The following is a 20,801-nucleotide window of genomic DNA, read 5'->3' as shown; positions in this document are numbered from 1 at the left end:
GATGGGAGTTTGGGAAGAGAGATCCGAGTGTGTATGTCCATTTTCTCGTTGATCTCTCGGGGATACAAGCGTTGGACACTATTGTGGCGTGGATGTGATTCTTTACTACCGTTGGTGATGTGTATATATATGTATATCGGAGCGCGGAGATATATACCTTCCGGAGATGTTGACCCTATCGACTACGGATTCAAGGTTAAGTTACTCTACCAGGCCATACAGACACCCACGACTACTCGTACCCCCCTCAAGACCGACATCCTGAGGGTATCACACCACCGACGATGTCTTGATAGACAAGTCAACCACGGCATCAGTCTCACTCTCATCTACTGGACCCCCCTCGTGTCCAGTGGGGCCACCCCCGCCCGATCACTCCAGCCAAGACTGCAAATACCCATGGAGTACTACGTACCTCATCGACCGACCTCCCCAGCGCAACGAAAGAGAACAACACGCAAGAAACCATGTGGAAGCCAAATCGAACTCCCGTCCGCACGCAGGACGCGCCGTTGCCGCCGTCCTTCCTCTCCCAGGCCATCGTGGCCGGCCAGCAGGTCTACTGCTCGGGACAAGTGGGAGTGAGTCCCAGCACAGGAAAGATGGTCGAGGGACCCATCCAGGAGCGAACGGTATGGTTCTCGACGTGATCTGATCTGGTTCTCTACAGAAGGGTGACTCATGCATGCCAGAAACAAATCCTCCGCAACTTGAGCGCCGTCCTCACCGCGGGTGGCTCGAGCCTCCAAGACGTGGTGAAGGTGAACATCTTCCTGGCCGACATGGGGGATTTTGCGGCGGTGAACGAAGTCTACGAGACGTTTTTCCAGGATCCCAAGCCGGTAAGTGCTGGTTTTCGTTTTTTCTACGTGCTCTTGTGGGGAGTGAATTGGATACGCGTGCTGACTGATCTCGAGGCGCGGACGTGTGTGGCTGTCAAGACGTTGCCGTTGGGCACGGATGTTGAGATTGAGTGTACGGGCTTGGTGACGAAGAGAACCCCTGGGGGTTCGCGTCTATGAGTGAATCGCATTGTGGGATCCAAACTCTGGAGCTTAGAGTTCATCGGAGGAGGGTCGGTGGCGGTCGATCAAGTTCTTCGTCGCGTCTGGGTGAACTCTCCGTACCTTGGGTTAGACAATGAAACATCGGTAGAGATCTCAGGGCAATGAATGGTTCGTGGCTATGTAGCAATTATGTGACCGGTGAGATCCATGGATTGATTCATTGTTTGTCTGTACGGAGTACTGTACGAGTCATCCTCCTCGCCAACCCAAATCACCCACAGAGTGGGAAATTGCGGGATGAAATTAAACAACATCCATACCACGGTACGGACAACCAATCCAATGACGACCCTGGAAACCTGAAACCGCCATACCGTAAGCGACCAATGAACCACGGGACTGCGGTGGGGCGCTCGTCAGGAACAGGCTTAGCGTCGCTCCAGAATGCTTTCGTGCCATTGGGTCTGCCGGCCCGGGGAAATAAACATCGCATTGGGACCAGAAAGGAGAGGATCCCAAATTCGAAGAAAAAGAGGAAAGAGAAAGAATACTACTCCTTACAATGGTCGATACATGACACAAGTCTCCCAACTATTGAGATTAACGTAGGATTTGGATCCTTCCCGAGCCAAAAAGGGAACCTCATCCTCCAATGATGCATGGTGCATGCACCGCCCGGGATGAGAACCCCCGATGATCCGAGTTCCTTTCTGAACGGCTTATCGACGCATTGACTCGCGTCGATCAGGACCAAAAACGAGCACCGAGGGAAGGAGAACGGCCGTCGGTCGGCAGTGCACGGAGACCATACCAACCCTGTATCTGGTTCTTGGTAAGAGAGACACGATTGCCCTGTTGGGATCGTGTGGAATGCGCCATGCCGCGCTGTGTTTTTTCTTTTCTTCTTTTCTTCTCCTCTGGCTCGGTTCTGCTGAGACAGGAGGGGAACGGAGTCAATGGGGGCACAGGTGTTTCAGCCTTGACGTGAGCCCCGTTGGTTGACGGATGATTCTGACTGGTTCGCTTGTCACATTCCGGAGAGGTGACACTGCCCTCATTCATACCTCTCGGCAGTGGAAATTGTCTGATGCGAGAGGGGAGGAGGGGGATGCAGGATCAGCATCATATCCGTCCGTCATGACCAGAGGATCGCACGTGGTGTGAAGACCGACTGGGCAGTTTAGTCCAGGCAACCGTTCTAGTGGTCTTGGCCGACGACGCTGGATGGTCTCTGGGACTATCGAGGACAGACTTTCAAATGAGGTCCATTGTGTTTGACTAAGTTCCGGCTAAGGAGGCTTAGGGCAGAGATCCGACGTAATTATAGTACCAGGCGCCCGGCAGATGCATCCAAAGAGGCATTGATGCGACCATGGTAAGGTGGATGGAGCGTGAGAAGAGAACTAACGAGTTGAGTGAGGGAAGCAAAAAAAAGAAAAGGGGGGGGGGGGGCAGATCCCATCTGACGGTGACTCGCTGATGTTGCTGATTTTACGGCGTACATTCTGTTTGATTTTTCGTTGAGAGTTCATTTCGCTCTGATGATGCTGAGATGACTGTGCTTGGGTAATATCTTACCGATGTTACCGTACAAGGACCAACATCCATCCACAGCTCCTGTACGTACTGTACCACATCGTAGACATGCCCAGGTGCATTGGAAATTAAAAATAATAAGCGTACTTGCACTGGCGGTTAACTCCTCTCTTTGTCCGTGTCACCAGCGAGGTAGTCATAATGACCACGCACCGGCAGGAAAGGAAAGCCCAAACCCCACAATCATCCAGGTACGCAACGCGCTAGTGGACGCCGTCGGTCTAGCCCTTGAAATGGTCCGAACCTTGACGGACTGCAGAGGCTGGAAACCATTGGAAAAAAAAGAAAGAAAAAAAGAGGCGGGAATTACGATGAGCAGCGGACACCTGATCGGCATCCTGGTCCAGTGTCACCCTCTGTACAACTGTCCCGCTCCAAGAATGGGTCTTTTTTTTTTTCTTCCCTTTTTACTTTTGATTTTTACTAAGCCACCGATGCAATGCGCACGGAAGAAGAAGACCAAAAAAAATAATGGAGGGAACAGAAAAGGAACTGAAAAGGCAAGGAAACAGCGAGTCAAGGTCGGATCCCTCCCTCCTTGGAAGAGGGGGATTGTCCTCTGACTGGAACGGTTGCAATTCAAAGCAACTCACTCCATGAAGACGGTGATTAATTTCCACCCGCTGGACCGTGGCCGATTTAATTTCTGCGATGGAGAAATGAATGCCCTTCCTGGGGTCCATGCTCGAGGATCATGCCTGTCAGGGTAACTATCGCAAATCGACTTTGATAGTCCCAGAAGTCGCCGTGGAACGCCAGTCCGACCGAATAATCGCACCGTCGAGTCCTCAGGGTCACACGGGATATGCATTAGTTCTGCTTCTTCATTTCTGCAGTCCACTCAGTGGAGATGGAACCAGTGATACCCTGAAGGGTGCGCTCCTCCGTCGTCGTAGGCATTGGAAGAGGAGGATGTAGTAAGTGAGCACAGAGTACAGAGTGAGTATGGACGACATCGACGGTGGATCCGTACTCATACACACAATACACAGTACGCAGTACGGAGGAGTACTTCTACTACTACTACTACTAATAATAATACGGCAGTGGGTCCGATCATCCATACGCTGACGCTGACGTCGTATTTCCACGGCCTCCTCCTTCTTGGCCCCCTGAGAGCACCACACGAACTCGCTCACTCACTCGCTCGCTCCCTCACTCTCCTTCCCTTTCCCAGTCCTTCCCTTCCTTTGTGATTAATTTGGTGTTTGATTTTTTGCTTTTCTCTTTCCCTCTCTCTTTTTCGTCTTTTCTGGTGGTTGGATTCTTGTCTTCACCTCCCTTTCCCCCATTCTGCTTCTCTGGATGGTTTTACTCGCGATCCTGTCGTTGACGTAGCCCAAGATCCATTGATCGCTCCGCTTCTCTTCTACGTCAACGACCTGTTTGGGGACCATTCATCCACTATCGTCTCCTTGCATCGACCGAGAGGGAATAAGCAGGACAACCTCCTTCTTCAGCTGTTTCGTCGCGCCGCCAGGAACATCGTTTGCGTTGTCGACCAGAACAACCACGACCACCCCCCCACCACATTCGTTTTCTCCGTTTCTTGACCTCGTCGTTCGCTCCTTACTCCCACACCTACGTTCGTTAACTGCTTTCGCTGTGAAAAGGAATTCCGACCAGACTGGTGGACCCCTTGCCGCTCTTTGACCTGCGCGTTGTTGTTTTCAGTTTAGATCCGTCGTCAAATCCTCCGTACGAATCGGCTCCAGTCCTCGATCGACCCGCTGTCACTGCAGTTACCAGTCCTCGCCGCCGAGACGTTTTGTCGCAGAGTGATCGCTTGCATTGGTGATTTGGTCGCATAGGAACCATTGGTGGAACAACGCTCCAGCCCTCTGCGCAGACGGACCGATTATTCGAGGGGTTCGTTCGCAGACACATCAAACGGAAAAGACGAGGCCGGGGTAGTGTCGCATCCCCCCTCCTCACCATTGCCCCCCAGCCCCCCTCCAATCTATGAGCCTGTAACGTCGACGCTTTTGACTTCGATAATCGACGCTTGATCTTGCATTGGTCGATCTGGAAGCTCCCGCTTGAGCTGTCGCTCTGTCCATTCCTTCTATATTACTGCCGTTTACCGCTCTTTCCCTTCCCCCCAGTGATTTTATTCTTGACGCCTACATCATGGTGGCCCAGACGGCGTCGATACTGACGGCGTTGCTCTCGCTCGGCGGTCTGGAGCTGGTTGCAGCTCGAGACGCGGTTGAGGAGCCAACGCTGAAGCCCCGGTTCATGCCGAAACACATGAAAAGATTGATCAACTACCAAACATCGGCTGCCCCTGGAGCGTCGTCCAAGGCGCCCGAGACCGTTGAAGTGCCTAGGTCCAACACCAACCTCCTCGATTCGATTCTGCAGCCACCCCAAGCAGCCACCACAGCACCAACGGAAACGCCCGAGGTCGTTGTCATCACCCTGTCCGTCGATGAGGCGGGCAAGACGCATACGTTGACGCCAAACCCGACGGGCACTGCCTCTTCCTCGACCGTGACGAGCTCCGTGTTGACCTCGGAGCCAGCCGCGGCCAGCGCCTCAGCGACCACCACGGGCTCGACTACATCCCAGGCGCCTTCGGACCAGGAGACGACCTCGTCATCTTCCACGGCAGCTGAATCGCCAAAGCCCACGGACGCCTCCACGTCGTCGGAGTCCGTGAGCGAGTCTGGCGCCCCATCGGTGTCCCAGTTATCGTCCACCTCGACGGCGCCGGCTTCGAACGTGGTTGGATCGTCGCAGGAACCCGGTACATCTACCCCAGCGGCGGAGGACACCACTACGGCGTCGTCTTCGAACACAGTCGGATCCTCGCAGGAAACTGGCACATCGAGCACGGCCGTCACTCCGTCCACGACAGCCACGACGACCGGGAACGTGCTGAGTGATCTGGTGAGCAGCCTGTTTGGCGGCTCGTCCAGCTCGGAGAGTGCCAGCTCGGCCCAGGCTACTGATGTCACGAGCGGATCGGTCCCGGCCAGCTCAGTGGTGCCGTCTAACTCGGCCACGGGTGCCAGCACCACCGAGGGCACCTCAACGGTCGTGTCGCCCTCGCAGACCGGTGTGACGAGTTCGACCGAGCAGCCATCGTCGACCCCCGGATTGGTCAATTCACTCTTGTCCGGCCTCCTCTCTGGCTCGAGCACGTCCAGTGTCTCGGAGTCGTCTGCGAACCAGACGACCTCAAGCGAGGTGATCCCAACCGTCTCGGCAGGCTCCTCAGCGACCGGGCCCTCCAGCCATCCGACGTCCACCGACGTCATTCCGTCCCAGTCAGCAGTTTCCTCGGTCGTTTCCCCATCGGCTGCCACATCCTCCGGCCTGTTGGATAGTGGACTCTTGCCGACTCTCCTGCCCACGAACACGGGTAATTCGTCGGAGTCCACCAGCCAGCTCACGTCGATTGATGTGATCCCGACGCCATCCGGTCTGTTGCCCTCCATTCTGTCCCCCTCTGCCGCCACCTCCTCCGGATTGCTGGACACTGGGCTTCCATCTGGCCTTCTTCCTACACCTACGGCCAGTGGAAGCTCCATCGATCTCACGAGCTCTTCGGGTATTCTGCCGACCATCTCTATTAGTATCCCGCCAGCCACGCCCACGCTCTCCGCCGGCACTTCCTCGGGAGTCATCCCAGAACCCAGTGGCATACCCACCAGCGGCGTCATTCCAGGAGCTTCTGGATCCAGCGGATCAACCACATCCAGCCCGGTCATCCCAGGAGCATCCACCGGAACGCAGACCTTCACCCATGGACCGTCCGGCTCGCTCATCAGCCCGGGTGTTCCTACATCGACTAGTGGTGTACTTCCTTCGACTAGCTCGACCGGTTCGACCGGTTCGACTGTCTCCAGTGGCTCGTCTTTGCCCTCGTCTGTCTCGTCGACTCCTCTCATCGGCTCCTCGAAGCCCACCGACCTGCCCACGAGCCAAAGCAACCCAATTTCGACAAATACCCCCACTCCTATCTCCACCACCCTGACCCCGACGAGCACGGAACAACCCAGCACCACGGAGAAGTCGACGGTCACGACCAAGGTCACTCCAACTCCGGAGCCCACCACGACGAGCGATGCCACTGACTGGGTTCCATCGACCATTCTGGTGGAGCCTCCCAGCCCGACGACGGAAAACACGGCCACCCACACCACGGCGACGACGACGTCCACTCAGACCCAGCTCCCTGGGTCCATCTCGCCCGGCAACGTTCCCGTCGAACCTCCCGCTGACTCAACCCTGATTCAGTTGGGATTCAACGGCAAGCTTCGCTACAGCTTCGTGGCCACGACGCCGCTGTCTTCCTCGCAGATCTTCCTTTACATTCCAATTGCGCTGGAGTACGCCCTGGAGATTATCCGAAAGGAGGTATCCATGTTGGCGATCCAGCCCTACGACAACTCGAAGAGCACGGGCTATATCGCGACCGTGGCCATGGCGTACATCCCCACCGACCAGGTGGATGGGCTGCAGAAGATGCTGAACAACCCCAACTCGCGGCTCTACCAGCAGGCCGATGGCTCCTCCAAGGCTCTGATGTCAATGGTCGATCCGTCCATTCCTCTAGTGGTGGGTGAGTCTGGATCCTCCTCGGGCAGCAGTGGATCCTCCGGCTCGAGTGGGTCCAGCGGCAACACCGGCGGCGACAGCGGCAACAGCGAATCGGACCCCAACTCGGATGCGGGAGCCAGCAGCAGCGGCTCGACCCATGCCAGCTCGGTCGGCATTGGCGTTGGTGTCGTGGCGGGAGCTGCCGCTTACGGTGCGGGTATGTTCTGGGTGGCTCGTCGCTACCGCAAGAAGCGTCAATTGCACCAGCGGTCGAGCTCGAATGTCGAACAGATGAGCGAGGGTCGTAACGGTGCGTCTCTGTTCGGAGCGGGTGGCCGTATGTCGCGCAACAGCAACAACAGTCGCGGCACCGGACGGACACAGATGATCAGTGCCCCCGTGATGGCCGAGAACTCGCTCGGATGGAATTAAAAATGAGATGTACATGACGAGGTCCTCTTTTAAAACGAGGGTAGCAAACAACAAGGCAAAACACACACACACACACCAAAATGACACAATTAGACTGGGAGGAATTCGGATCGAATCGATCGATTCTGTGTGGCCCTTGTGGAAGCTATGGCCGTTGATCTTCTAACTGTATTCAAGTTTTGGATATCATTTGTCTTTCTATGTTATTCGCCTTACATACCTTTTTTCTTTTTTTTTCTCTTCTTATTCCCCCTCTGTTTTGGCTTCTTTTTTTTCTCTTTTCTTTTTTCTTTCTCCTTCTTACTCTCCTTGATGGTGACCCAGCGCAAAAGATCTTGCCCCCCACCAAATCTTATTATTTACCGTAAAGATTTTTTTTTATGTATTCTTCTTTGATTTGGACTTCCTCTCCCGCTCTCTAATGTATGGGTGGTAAGGTATCTGTGACGAGTGATGTCGTACTATCCTACACTACCCCCTTGTCCCCTCCCCCTGTCCGTGTTCCTATTGTTCTCTGACTGGATTGATTTTCTTTCTGTCGCTTGTCCATGTGTGTACAGTTGTATATTGCCAGTAGAAAGCGAAATGAGCCATGCGTCGGCATGGATTGAATGATTTTGAGTCTGTTCCCGTTGTGTGAATGTAGGGCGGAATGGTCGGGTCGATGTAGCATCCGGCGGACCGACGAGTATTCGAGGCTGTATCGAGCAGGGTCTACGTCTCCCGAGATTAGTTCCTACGAGACTGATCTGACTCGCTGGACCTGAGCATGCGCTACTAGAAATGACGTCCCGTAGAGGAGCTGATCAAGGCATCGCAAGCCCTCGGACGAATCTGCGACACGGCTAAGGTATGTATGTATGGATGGATGGATGGATGTATTTATGTACATGCAACGTGGAGGAACAACAGAAAGAAAGAGGCACCAACGCTCCCATGCATAAGAAAAACAGATAAGCCAAAATTCGAAGGAAAGAAACCAGGAAACGATGTGCCATGATTACTCCGTCTTCTTTTTCGAGTCTTCTTCCCCCCCGAACCTCAGCAAGGCCAACGGTCCTTTCTGTCCGCGTTCCTCGAGCTCCTTCTTCCGCTCTTCTCTCGCCTGACGACGCCCCTCCTTGTATTCTTCCCAGGAGTAGGTGGTGCTGGCATCGGCGTCTGTACCGGCAATCTGCGCTGGAGGCAGTAGGCGGACGGCGTCCTCACCGGCGTAGGCACGGATGGCGGTGCGGAAGGACCACTCGACGGCCTCGTCGACGGGTTCGTCGAAGATGTACGGGAGGAAGGGGACGACGGAGAGACCAAGCTGGGCGAACGATTCTGTTAGCACTCCATTCAGGTCACAACGCACAGCGAAAAGGAACACTCACTCCAATAGGCGCCCAAGTGCGGAACCACACACTCTTGGAATTCTTCAAGGCGCGGCCCGAGTATTTCACCACGGAATGAATGGTCAGAGCGGGTAGTCCCATACTGGCGATGCTCTGGAACACGGCACGTTTGGCCATGACCACACGGTAATCCTCGATGAGCGGAATCTGGGTCGTGGGCCAGGGCTCCAGGGAATCCGACTCCCCCGTAGCGGAGCGTAACGAGCCGCCAACATTGCCGGTGGCCATGCCCTTGAGGACTTGATCTTGGGTGAGATCCTTGGCGTCCTTGTAGGCCTCGCCGGGCGGGGCGAGCACGCGCCGATTGCGCAGGTAGGCCTTGTAGCCTTCATGGGCCACATCGCCGATCAGGTAAGACCAGGAGATCGCGTAGGCGGAGCGCACCAGATACGGATGAGCGACGGGACGGAAGGATTCGCCTATGTCGGAGGTATAGGCGACATAACGATGGGCGGAGAGTAACACAGTGCGGAGTCGATTGGCGTATCCGGCATATCGGTAGGGAGTGTCGGTAGAATCCACGGAGCTATTGTTTTTGGCCAAATGATGATTCGGTTAGTGAGAGCGTCACGTGCGGACCTGGGTGGGAACAACAACGAAGGAAGGATGTCCGAGCATGTCTGAGTATTCGAAAGAAGCCCCAGATTTGCTGATGGATGCACTGATGTGACGAGGCTCCCGTTTTGCGGGGGAAAGGAAAAGTGTGGGGAAGGAGAAAGAAGAAGAAGAAGAACAACAACAACAACATACTAGGGCGAATAGATATCATCATAGAACCCGTCGTCGTGATCCACGAGTTGCTGTAGTTGCGGAGGCAGTTTCTCTCGGGGGATAGGCTTCTCCGGCGAGTCCTCGGGCTTGGGTTGTGATCCCCAGAGCATGATGATCGTATGGGTTTCGTACTCGTTGTAGTCGTAGGGGCCGTGCGAGTGGTGGTGGTGGTGGTAGTAGTAGTAGTAGTAGTAGTAGTAGTAGTAGTAGTAGTAGTAGTAGTAGTAGTATAGACTGTCCGATCCCGAGACGAGTGAGTAGGAGAGAGACCACGAAGGCGAGGGAAACACATACCGTGGACTAGTCGAGAAGGAGCACGAACAGGGGGAGACTCGAATGAGGGAAGAGGATCGGAGTGGATGTTAATGAAGGAATCCCCAACGTGCCATAGCCGCACACGGTTGCCGGACCAGCTCAGAAGCTCCAGGGGAGGAAGAGTTCACTTCCCCCGAGGTTGTTTCTTCCTGTGGTCCGGATGCGCCCTCATGGCTCTTTCATTTGGGTTCATTTTTTTTCTTTTCTCTTTCCTGTGGTAATTGCGTGGCTCTTCTTTTCTTCCGATTGCGATCCTTGACCTCCATTTACCCTTTGGCCAAGCTGAAGACAAGCAACCACGAAGCATGCGCCCGGATGGCTTCACCGATCTCTTCCGACGTCATGGCCGCGGAACCTCGGATATACCCGGGAGAGCCCCCGTGACGGCTGCTGACTCAGATGCATCTCGGGTGACGATGACTAAGATCGTGTGCATAAGATCGATAGTGACACTAACTACTACTGGGTAGTAGTTATGCTAGTTGTTACTCCTGCGCAGTGCTGAACGGTGGCTGACGCACCAGCCACCGGCCTGCACCGCCCCAGCCTGAGTAAGCCCCTGCAATCCGAAACCCGAACCTCGCCTTTCTTGAGATCATTTCGCTTCACTGCTTCTCCGCCGTTGTTTCGTCCCTCCACTCCCTCGTGTCAATCAACTCCCGTCTACCGTCATCATGGTTGTCTACTACCAGCTCGCCGGCAAGCAGGTCGGCTCCCACGTGGTAGGTCCCTAATGCTGCCTCACCGGCTCCCCCGGTTCCAAATTCTGTTCGCCGCGTGATGGAGCTGCGATGTTGTGGAAGCCCCCCCCGTTGCTGATCCTCTTGTTCTCCTAGCTTGCCATGGGTGTTCTCGGCTCCCTCTTCGGCGGTGTCTACCTCGCCACCCGCGGTGGCTCTCAGCCCAAGCAGGCCGCTCCCCCAATCCAGGCCTCTTCCAAGGATGAGGAGACCTTCATCCAGTATGTCCTCTCTCTCTCTCTCTCCGTTCCCCAGCTCCTTCACGACGGGTGACGTCGCATGCTGTTATGTCTGTTGCAATCGTCTGAGAGCGATGAGCGACGACAGTGTCACTGTGCCAGCATTGAGCTAGTCCACGGCCTGGAAACAGAAGCACCACCCGGCCAACCCGCGATCAAATCGTTCGACGGGAGCCATGAAACCTCGCTAACCATGCGGTCAACCACAGGGACTTCCTGAAGCAAGTGAACGGAAGCGGGGAGGAGAAGAAGAGCGGCCATTAAGATTTCCGAAAGATGAGAAATGAATCGAGGACCGTCCCGGTGTCCACGGAACCTTGACGGCGACTCTCCCTGACTTCATGAGCGTCAATGGTCTGATCCGAAACAGGGATAGCAACTGGGGCGGGCCTTGTATTATGTATCGGACTGCTGGACGGCTTGTGCCAGCAGCGAGGTGTGTGATCTGTACATATAGAGGTATACACCGCATTGAGCTATGTTCTTCTATGCTGGTAATCATCAACAAGAGTTGGAGAATCATGTTCGGTGCACCGTCCCGTTGGTTCCGTAGGGCGGTTCGATCGCCGATCCATGCGTAGTGTAGACCATTGATGGGCGATATTTCTCGTGTACCTTTGCCGCAGCAATATAAACTACTGCTACATACATGATCGAATTCGATTCGACACATCCGCAAAAGTTGACAGAATCTGGCGTCACCCACGGAGTCACCTGACCCCGCTGCCGTAGTTGTTGCGGCAAGAAAGATTCTCTCGATCCTTCTCACTCATCCTCACATCTCCAGACCCCTCACGCCAGCTGCCCTCCGCCGTGACCACCATGAAACCGCTGCCCTTCCCGCTGGCCCTGAATATCGGTACGGACATTGTTCACCTTCCACGCATCACGCGCCTCCTCCACCGCGGCGACTACCTGGCACGCTTCACACGACGCATCCTCCACGATCATGAACAACGTGACTTCCGCACTCGCTTTGCCCTGCCTGCCGCCACGAACCTGCCGAACCCATGCGCGAACCAGAGTACTACAGACATGGCCCGCTGGCTCGCCGGTCGCTTCGCCGCCAAGGAAGCCGCACGCAAGGCCGCGCCAAACGGAGCGGCGAGCCTGGGATGGAAGGACGTGATGGTGCGGGTTAGCGAGACGGATACGGGCAGACCGGAAGTGGTCTACTTGGACGGAGAGACGCCCCGCATTGGGAAGCTGTCCATCTCGCACGACGGGGAGTACGTGATTGCTACGGTTCTGGCGGCCGGATGAGGTTGATCTCTGGGGTGTGGGATGACAATCTGTCCTGCCTGAGATCACAGCTCAGAACAGATGGGGTACGAGCTTCGCGCCATGGGTTCACCCCGCTCGTCGGAGCGGTGGCTACGTGTCCCGCTTACCGGGAGTTGGATTAGGCATTGGGATGGAGGACGAGGTACATCGGTACGTCCACACGTGGAGCGTTCCCGTTGCGACAACCTCAGCGACAGTCCAGCCATGCGATGGGAATTACTACGAGGTTGGCGATATGACGACAGTCAGAACAGGCGCTTAGCACATCTGCAGCCCGCATGTGTCGAGCCGAGGTACATTCCTACCATGGGACGAGAGGACGACGTCCTGTATGGACGGAGTAGCAGTTCAACAGAGAGGTGAATTCAAGACGCTTTGTAGAGTTTATGCAGTAGTCTGTCTGGGTTGATCCGGTGGGACCGGGACAGTTCATGAACCAGTCTTCCGATTAGTCCGCTCATCATCTCCATCGCCCCCATCCTCTTCGGCCAGGATTTCCCATCATCCCCACCACTGTATGCATTCGGTCGTGCGGTACGCGACACAAATCGGGACCTCAGGATTGGAGTGTCTCTCCGGGCGGATTTGATAGCAGTCGTCGAAGTCTCCACGGGCTGCCCGCATCCATCTGAGTCATCGCGGGGTAAATAAAGAGTCTGTCCATTTATTCGGCATCCAAACGACTTCACTCCCTCATCGTCAAATCCCACATCGGCAATGCCTTTCTCACATCACAGCCACTCCGGGCAATTCTGCCCGGGGCACGCCAAAGACTCGCTGGAGGAGGTCATCCAGCTCGCCATCGCCAAGAAATTCCAGGTCTTCTGTCTGACCGAGCACATGCCGCGAGGCCAAGAGGATTTCTATCCGGAAGAGGTACTTCGCCTGACGGTCCACGTTAATCCGCACAGCTAACGGCGGCGGTAGATCGAAGCGGGCAACACGGAGACGGGCCTGGTGGCCAACGAAGCCGCGTACTTCCAGGAGGCGCAACGGCTGCGCGAAAGGTATGCGGACCAGATCAAGATCCTGATCGGATTCGAAATCGACTGGATCCGTGCGGAATCCCGCACGCTCATCGAGGCATCTCTGGCACGTCACCCCTTCGAGTTCTTCATGGGCTCCGTCCACCACACGTTGACGATCCCCATCGACTACGACCGAGAGATGTACGTGCAAGCACGGGATCTGGCCGGCGGTACGGACGAACAGCTCTTCCAGGTGTACTTCGACGAGCAGTATGAGATGCTGCGGCAGCTGAAGCCGCTCGTCGTGGGGCATTTCGATCTGATCCGGTTGAAGAGTGACGACCCCGAGCGGAGCTTTACCCAGTGGCCTGCCGTTTGGGAGCGTATCCTGCGGAATCTGGACTTCGTCGCCTCGTACGGTGGGCTCTTGGAACTGAATTCGGCTGCGCTGCGGAAGGGCATGAGCGAGCCGTATCCCAAGGCGGAGATTTGCAAGGTATGCTGTGCCACCCCCAGGACGATAACGACCCAGGGAAAACTAATGGGTGTAGGAATTCCTGGCGCGAGGAGGTCGTTTCTGTTTGTCCGATGACAGCCATGGGCTCGACCAGGTGGGATTGAACTTCCATCGTGTGCTGGCCTTTGTGGAAGCCGTAGGTATCTCGACGTTGCATTACTTGGATTTGGCGGACGAGCCGGCCGTGGACGACCGATTCCCGCGGACCCAGATTCGGTCAATATCGTTGGAGGAGATGAAGAAGTTGGCATTTTGGCAATAGACGACGGAGTTGACGACGTGTCGATGCTAGATCTAGAGATACCGTTATGCATGTCGGGAGGGAACCATCCCAGGCTACCTTCTGTAGCTACTTCTCACGTTGTTCCCCGTTGCTGTGTGAGACCCTAACAACCATGGCCCAACCACGACAGTGGTAGGGTTTGTCACCCATGCTTGAGAAAGTCTTTCATCGCTGAACCCAAGTTTTGCCTTCACCTAGCCAGCAGTTGGTGACATAACTGTAATGCCAAAGCCCGTACTTCTGTATTTCTCGGTTCTCATATTACGGCCATGACCGCTAATGCGAGGCCGCGCGACATGGATTAAATCAAGGATAGAAAGCCACCGTCGAAGTGACCAGAGAGATATGATGGGGCAGACGACCCAGTCGGTGACCTGTGTAGACTACTCGAATTTGCGAGTCGTTTAGCAGTCTTCTATGACAACAATGGCTAGATTCCCAGCAATCCCGGCGGATGAGCGCACCCCAACCACGAACTTCATTGAGCAAAGCATTCGACAAACCTTCTCTCAAATGCCTTCACACCTGGAATGGCACGATGCTTCTGGCGCGCTCCTGGGTACTTATGCTTCGTTGCCGTACGTTTCGCTTCCAGAAGATGATCTTCCCACGGTGTGATTGGGACGAAGGCTGATGTGAGGTTAAACAGTTACACGGAGGATCTGGCCAAGCCATGGTTCAACCTTGCTTTTGCCATCACTCGGCAGGAGAGATTCACGATCAAGGAGAGAGAACGCGTAATCCTCGCAGTTCTGACCGAGTATGACGCGCCGTATGATCATGAGCTCCCTCGTCGCAGCGGTTGAACTCGGGCCTATCAGCAAATTCTGAGTATTATTCTCTTCGATAGAACTGACTCGGGACTTGAAGGCACTCTATTGCGTGGTAGAATGTGATCTTAGAAGGAAGAGCGGAAACAGCTGGTACATCAACATTCCGGTTTATGTTCACTGACGACAATGCTCACTGAGGATAATTCCTAGATCTTGCAAGAGGCTTTCTCACCATGTGCTGGTTGGCGATATCGCTCAAACATATGCTTTGGGTTTATAGGTTGGATGAGCCTGGATATGCAAGCTGTCAGCTTGTGCCACTGCATGATTCAAATTACACATGAAGCGCCAGCTAAGACAGCCCATCCGGAGATAATTCAGATACTGCTGTCCAAGAGCTTTTCTGGTTGTTACCTGTGTAGGGGCCGCATGATCAATCTTCTGCATGGTGTGCTGAAAGAGAAATGGCTCGTGTAATCCATAATATGTTAAAAAACAGTGACGAAGTCTATAAAGCCCTTACACTGGCCGGATTTCCAGTGGCTTTAGTCAAAGCGGCTCCCGAACTGCTCCCTCACGCAGTTGCATTCATTGATGTGGGCCATCCGGAGGAATTGCATTGATCCTGACAATCGCCAATGGTATTGGATCGGGTGACTGATAGGATTGCAGATGTGCTGCTGGTGAGCAACGTCATCTAATAGGCAATTGCCAAGGGCCAAGACATCGCTCTTTGCCACTTTGAGTGCTATCAACTGGGGGAGATCTCATGGCCATTATACAGAGCATTGACCACAGGTTTTAGCAACGGAGAAGCTTTGTGTTTAGTCCCTGTTCGAGAAACGAGTACAGGTGATCCGCTTAGAGGGATACCAACCGCCGAGCTTCGTATATTGGTCTCTGGTACCGAGCAGAGTAGTGCTATCTCGGTGCGGATCACACGACGCCCGGTGCTTCCTTGGAAAGCAAAACACCAATTTCGCTCTGAATCTGTCTATGTCCAATGCCTCTCAGTCCCAAATTCTCTCTGATTGCTCTTGAATTATCTCCCGGACATCCGCTTTGATTCCAACCGACTGGACATGGCTATCTAGCCCTAAGACAGTTATGATGTATCTACAATCCGGCAAATACAACTGGGATCTAGAATGAGGTTAGGATCTATGGGAACATCCGAGCCAGGGTGTAACTCGTGCATCCAACTTCCTGTCGGCTTGTTCTTGCCCGAGACCCTGTTGATGAGCAGCAAAACGTGGCTTCGTTCACTGGGTGCAGGGTGACATCCCCAGCTCTCTTTATCTCCACTCTCTGCTCCGCATCACCTCACCTTCTTCGTAAGGGATAGCTCTGGCTTGACCTGCTAGCTGAACTCTATCATGCGCTCGGGTTAACATTTCCCGTGCATCCCCGCATTTGTGCTAGGCGTCGATTCCTTAAAGCTATACTCCGCATACAGCTTGAAGGAACGCTGCCTCAGTGGTATATAACTTCCTTCAGGACATTGCGGACGTTCCTCTACGTTTTTCCTACTATAGCCGAACAGTCTTAATTCCCGGCTACTATTATCTCACTATGTTGCCTTTCAAGACTGTATTCTCCGCTATTTTCTTGGCTGTAGGAGGTTGGTTAAGGGTTCCTTAAAACCAGTTCTCCATACTTAAGCTCGTCACTAGGCTTCCTCTTCGGCTATGATAGCGGTATCATTACCTCCACGATCTCACTGCCCGCATTCCAAGAGTACTTCACCAACCCCAGCGACACCGTCACTGGTGGTATTGTGTCCGCATTCCAGGGAGGCGCCATTCTCGGTACAATGGTGAACATGGTCTGCGCGGACTGGTTAGGTCGAAAGCGGACAATCCTGGCGGGTTCGGTTATCTCCTGTCTAGGCTGTGCACTACAGGCTGGCGCCGTGAGCATGACGATGCTTATTGTTGGCCGCTTCATTGCTGGCATGGCTGTGGGAATGCTCACAGCCACGATTCCTATGTACGCCGCTGAGTTGTCTGAGCCAAAGTGGCGTGCCACCCTTTCCGGGTTGCTTCAATGGATGTTGAGCTGGGGCTTTCTTGTTGCCCAGTGGCTTGGATACGGCTGTTCCTTTTCCTCTACAGAATTTTCATGTAATGTCTCATTCCTGAGTGAGATCAACAGAACATACTGACTGAGTCTAGGGAGATTCCCGCTCGCCTTTCAGAACATACCCGGTCTGATTCTAATTGCCGGCATTTGGTTTCTCGATGAGTCGCCGCGTTGGTTGATGGAGAAGGATAGATATGAGGAGGCCAAGGCAGTCCTTACACGGCTTCGAGGTAATGCCTCTCCTGGCCTAGTCGAGCTGGAATTCTGCGAGATCCGAGACGTCATTGACGCCGACCGTGCTGCTGGCAATACCTCGTGGAGGACAATCATGACGAAACCATCCTGGCGTCGTCGATTGATTCTTGGGTGTGGTGTACAGGCATTTGGGCCTCTCTCCGGCATCAACGTGATCAATTAGTCTGTATCCAAGTTACTCGACATGTTTAGACCAGCCCTAACCTCCCTAGTTACGGACCTCGAATTTATGAGATCCTGGGTATCGACAACAATCAGACTTCGCTCATGATCATTGGGATCAGCGGAGCTCTGTCCATCGTGTATTGCACCATCTGTCTATACCTCGTGGACAAGGTTGGACGTGTTAAGCCGCTGATTGTTTCTGCTGCGTTTCTCGCCGCGTCTCTGCTCGTCAACGCCGTCCAAGCCCAATACATGGACGCCAATAACCCACACCAGCTGCGGTCCATGGTCGCCATGAATTTCGTATTTAGTCTCTTCTACACTCCGCTGGGCATCATTTCCTGGGTAGGCATTCATTCCTGCATCCAATGCTGCCTCACCCTAACCCACTATCTCCTAGGTTTACCCGGCTGAAATTTTCCCCGTTGAGGTGCGCGCGCTGGGGAATGCCCTCACCACCTTCACCAACTGGACGGTCAACTTGATCTTCGCACAGTTCACGCCTGGTGCGCTGTCCTCAGTGGGGTTCAAGTACTTTTACCTGTTCTTCGCGCTGAATCTGATCGCGATGACTTGTTACTACTTCTTCTATCCCGAGACCAAAGGGCGCACTCTGGAGCAGATCGATGAACTGTTCGGTGACCAGCTCGTACCGCACGCCCTGGAAGATCCCGTCGGTGCACAAGCAGCCATGGAAAAGGAGGCACAGGTGGCCCACGTAGAGAATGAGGGACGGGAATGACCTGGAGGCTAGTGGCGGTTAGGTTTTTGATTCGGTGGGTAAATATGGCGAGGAACTAGATACTTAATGCGTCGTTTGGGCAAGTGAAGACAGCCCGGCCACTTTTCTCTCTTAGCCAAGTAGATTTATTGTCTCGGCTAGAGTCTGGGTAAGCCAGAGTGCTCTCGTATCTCAGGAGTGCCAGTGCGGGCACTAAATGCCTGCAGCGGCGAAAGACCAATAGGCGTCGGAGAACGCCGCCGCCGCTCAAAACCCTAAAGCGATATCGAGGCGATTAAAGACGCGTTGGGTGTCTAATGCGGGGGTCAAAGACCCCTGAGCAACCGTTAGGTCAATCAATGGCATTCCCATTCAACCTGAATAGAAGCTGTATGTATGGACGGCAATGTGCCGGGTTTTCGCGGCCTGCGAGGGCTCCGCTTAGAAAACGTAGCTCTGATGCAGGCGAGAGGAAGTCTCGGAAGACCATAGCACACATCGGGGCAGCAAATGCTATTTCTAGACTATCGAACCTAAGAGGTCGAATGTACCTTTGGGTACGCACCCCCATCTTCGCACCAGTGGGCCATAATGCATTTTCTTGGTTGTGTTGGGTCGTGGCTTTGCCATCATCATCCCCAGGTGGGAAGTGTGATGCACCTCTGTTAGTATGCCTGTCCTGTGCGGAGTGTGATATGTCGAGGACACTTTATTGGTCTAATGCTGCAGCATACCTCCGAGAAGACCAGAAGTCCTTTCATTCTACAGGATTGGGTTGTAGCGAGGGCTTTAATCAAGTGATGTACGCCTGGCGTAGTTGAAGACTTGTCAGTGTTCCAGGCGATTGCGTGGCCTGCTTTACAGCAGCCCATAGCAGTCTCCATACAGAGAACGCCCCCCGCATAAACAACTGCATCTGGCAACATGGAGTAACCGACCGGAAGGCTTTGCTTTCTTGGGAAGCCATGCTGTGGATGATTCCTCTGATTTGGAGGCAGTAGAGTGCTTTACCGACGTGGCTACGAAGGTCCAAGCGCTTTTGCTAATGCAATATCGGCTAGATATCGACCGAGTGTGGACGATTGAAAGCTACTATCGTAGATGAGACGAAATGCCAATACGCCGTAATGATACACCGAGAGAGATGCAGCATTACAGCTGGGCTGCTGAGCTCCAACTAGCTATGGAATGGCCGTGTAGGGATCCCTAGATACTCTGAACAGCTGTAGGTGCTGGAGAAATAGAAGATATAGCATACGTTCATACTACGAGCAGCTATTTATTCTTACTGCTGACAAATCTTTCTTTTGCTTCTGCAACTCGTGAAATTTCATCATGAAGCTTCGTATTTTATTACATGACCTCGCTCTAGTTTCCTCTGCTTGCTCTACCTTCCCCTTTACTCCACGAGCTTGGAAACCTGCTTCCCTGGAGGATATTGTGACATACGATGTAGACCCTCTTTGTCAAAAGCGAACGTATCTGCGCACTCGTGGGAGAATATGCTCCATTTCGTCGTCCTGTCCCTAGTGCCTGGCTCGACACCTTGACAGAGTAAAAGCTCTCGGTTTTAACTCTATCTCGTTCTACGTGCCCTGATTCCTCGTTGAAGAAGAGCATGGGGATTTTCTGTCGAAGGCGTCTTTGATCTCAAATAATTGTTCGACGCAGCCACCCAAACAGGCATCTACCTTACAGCCCGTCCTGGGCCGTACATCCACACCGAAACGTCAGGCGGAGGTCTCCTTGGGTGTTTGCAGAGAGTAAAGGGCCTTCTGCACACCACTGCTCCTGACTATTTGGCTGCAACCGATAACTGCATGGATCACATGTACAAGATCATTGCCTATAGACAGATAACAGGCGGGCCTGTGATGCTCGTCTAACGAGTACCCCATGCGTGAGAGCGAGCGAGGCATGGGTCCAGATGGAAAAGTACGTGCGATAACTCATCGGCAAATCTCGCGATGTTGGTATCGTTTCTCTGATAACGAGTAATGACACCAACAACAACGGTTACAACGCTCCGGGAACTGGCTTGCGTGCTGTCGATCGCTACGGTTATGGCCAATATCCCATCAGGGTGGGATGCTAGAATCTATACGACTGCTACTGGAATTCACACCCTGCATTGAGCCTAGGTACTCACACCTCACCGCAGAATTACAAACTTGAACCTCTAGTGCATGGGACGAGCCTGGATATTATCATTGTACCCCAGCTAGTACGACGTGGTCTTCAACAATCTTTATGCTTCCGGCGTCAAAAACCTTAGCCTCTACTCCACCGGCGGTGACACGAACTTGGGAAACCCAGGATACCCTAAATTTTACGCCAGCTACGATCTTGCAGCTATGATTGTTGAGGATGGCACTGTCACCTGTGAGAAATGTTCCGAAGCTAGATTGCAAGGTCAATTTTTCAAGGTATTACTGAACTACTACTCTGCACGATCTGTCAAATCAGATTCAACCACCTTCATGAACGACCCGATACTCAGAGTGACCCAACTCTCATCAGAACGGACTGGCCTCCATTTCTGTTATTTGCCATACTGCATATGAAAGCTACGATGTTACTCCTTATAAGACGAGGTTACCAACCGGACACGTCAAGGGATGATCGTAACAGGGACCCGTGGAGTAGACCAATTTCTGCAGGATCACAGTATAGACCATAGTGAGGGTGAGAAGTAGGAACTCGCTCGGAGG

The 20,801-nt window shown here is 53.8% G+C and overlaps 9 protein-coding genes across 9 annotated transcripts; 8 read left to right on the top strand and 1 right to left on the bottom strand.

The window, feature by feature from the left end:
• Positions 1-467: 467 nt before the first annotated feature.
• Positions 468-1,022, top strand: ABOM_010499 (protein mmf1; the record flags this gene model as incomplete). Its single annotated transcript, XM_022537627.1, has 2 exons — positions 468-632; positions 693-1,022. The coding sequence occupies 2 exons, from the start codon at positions 468-470 to the stop codon at positions 1,020-1,022; spliced, it is 495 nt and encodes a 164-aa protein (XP_022384691.1).
• A 3,711-nt stretch (positions 1,023-4,733) lies between these two features.
• ABOM_010498 (putative mucin family signaling protein Msb2) lies at positions 4,734-7,583 on the top strand (the record flags this gene model as incomplete). The annotated part of the gene is made up of 1 exon (XM_022537626.1): positions 4,734-7,583. The coding sequence occupies one exon, from the start codon at positions 4,734-4,736 to the stop codon at positions 7,581-7,583; it is 2,850 nt and encodes a 949-aa protein (XP_022384692.1).
• Positions 7,584-8,583: 1,000 nt separating this feature from the next.
• On the bottom strand, positions 8,584-9,858 carry ABOM_010497 (mitochondrial fission process 1 family protein; the record flags this gene model as incomplete). Its single annotated transcript, XM_022537625.1, has 3 exons — positions 8,584-8,892; positions 8,957-9,503; positions 9,728-9,858. The coding sequence occupies 3 exons, from the start codon at positions 9,856-9,858 to the stop codon at positions 8,584-8,586; spliced, it is 987 nt and encodes a 328-aa protein (XP_022384664.1).
• An 879-nt stretch (positions 9,859-10,737) lies between these two features.
• Positions 10,738-11,306, top strand: ABOM_010496 (ATP19 family protein; the record flags this gene model as incomplete). Its single annotated transcript, XM_022537624.1, has 3 exons — positions 10,738-10,785; positions 10,900-11,024; positions 11,252-11,306. 3 exons carry the CDS (start codon positions 10,738-10,740, stop codon positions 11,304-11,306), a joined length of 228 nt encoding a protein of 75 aa, XP_022384665.1.
• A 558-nt stretch (positions 11,307-11,864) lies between these two features.
• Positions 11,865-12,305, top strand: ABOM_010495 (phosphopantetheinyl transferase PptB; the record flags this gene model as incomplete). The annotated part of the gene is made up of 1 exon (XM_022537623.1): positions 11,865-12,305. One exon carries the CDS (start codon positions 11,865-11,867, stop codon positions 12,303-12,305), a length of 441 nt encoding a protein of 146 aa, XP_022384666.1.
• A 738-nt stretch (positions 12,306-13,043) lies between these two features.
• On the top strand, positions 13,044-14,073 carry ABOM_010494 (histidinol-phosphatase; the record flags this gene model as incomplete). Its single annotated transcript, XM_022537622.1, has 3 exons — positions 13,044-13,202; positions 13,254-13,790; positions 13,846-14,073. The coding sequence occupies 3 exons, from the start codon at positions 13,044-13,046 to the stop codon at positions 14,071-14,073; spliced, it is 924 nt and encodes a 307-aa protein (XP_022384667.1).
• A 447-nt stretch (positions 14,074-14,520) lies between these two features.
• Positions 14,521-14,900, top strand: ABOM_010493 (uncharacterized protein; the record flags this gene model as incomplete). Its single annotated transcript, XM_022537621.1, has 2 exons — positions 14,521-14,672; positions 14,744-14,900. 2 exons carry the CDS (start codon positions 14,521-14,523, stop codon positions 14,898-14,900), a joined length of 309 nt encoding a protein of 102 aa, XP_022384669.1.
• Positions 14,901-16,439: 1,539 nt separating this feature from the next.
• On the top strand, positions 16,440-18,111 carry ABOM_010492 (sugar porter family MFS transporter; the record flags this gene model as incomplete). The annotated part of the gene is made up of 5 exons (XM_022537620.1): positions 16,440-16,488; positions 16,541-16,990; positions 17,042-17,366; positions 17,417-17,714; positions 17,770-18,111. The coding sequence occupies 5 exons, from the start codon at positions 16,440-16,442 to the stop codon at positions 18,109-18,111; spliced, it is 1,464 nt and encodes a 487-aa protein (XP_022384670.1).
• Positions 18,112-20,017: 1,906 nt separating this feature from the next.
• On the top strand, positions 20,018-20,591 carry ABOM_010491 (uncharacterized protein; the record flags this gene model as incomplete). The annotated part of the gene is made up of 3 exons (XM_022537619.1): positions 20,018-20,025; positions 20,086-20,173; positions 20,316-20,591. Coding segments are annotated over 3 exons (372 nt in total), but the record flags the coding sequence as incomplete, so codon positions are not given.
• Between the last annotated feature and the right edge of the window lie 210 nt (positions 20,592-20,801).

Source organism: Aspergillus bombycis (assembly GCF_001792695.1).
Source record: "Aspergillus bombycis strain NRRL26010 chromosome Unknown contig00125, whole genome shotgun sequence".
In the NCBI taxonomy this organism is placed as follows: Eukaryota; Fungi; Ascomycota; class Eurotiomycetes; order Eurotiales; family Aspergillaceae; genus Aspergillus; species Aspergillus bombycis.
The sequence above is the reverse complement of the archived record's forward strand: the minus strand, read 5'-3'. Positions and strand labels throughout refer to the sequence as shown.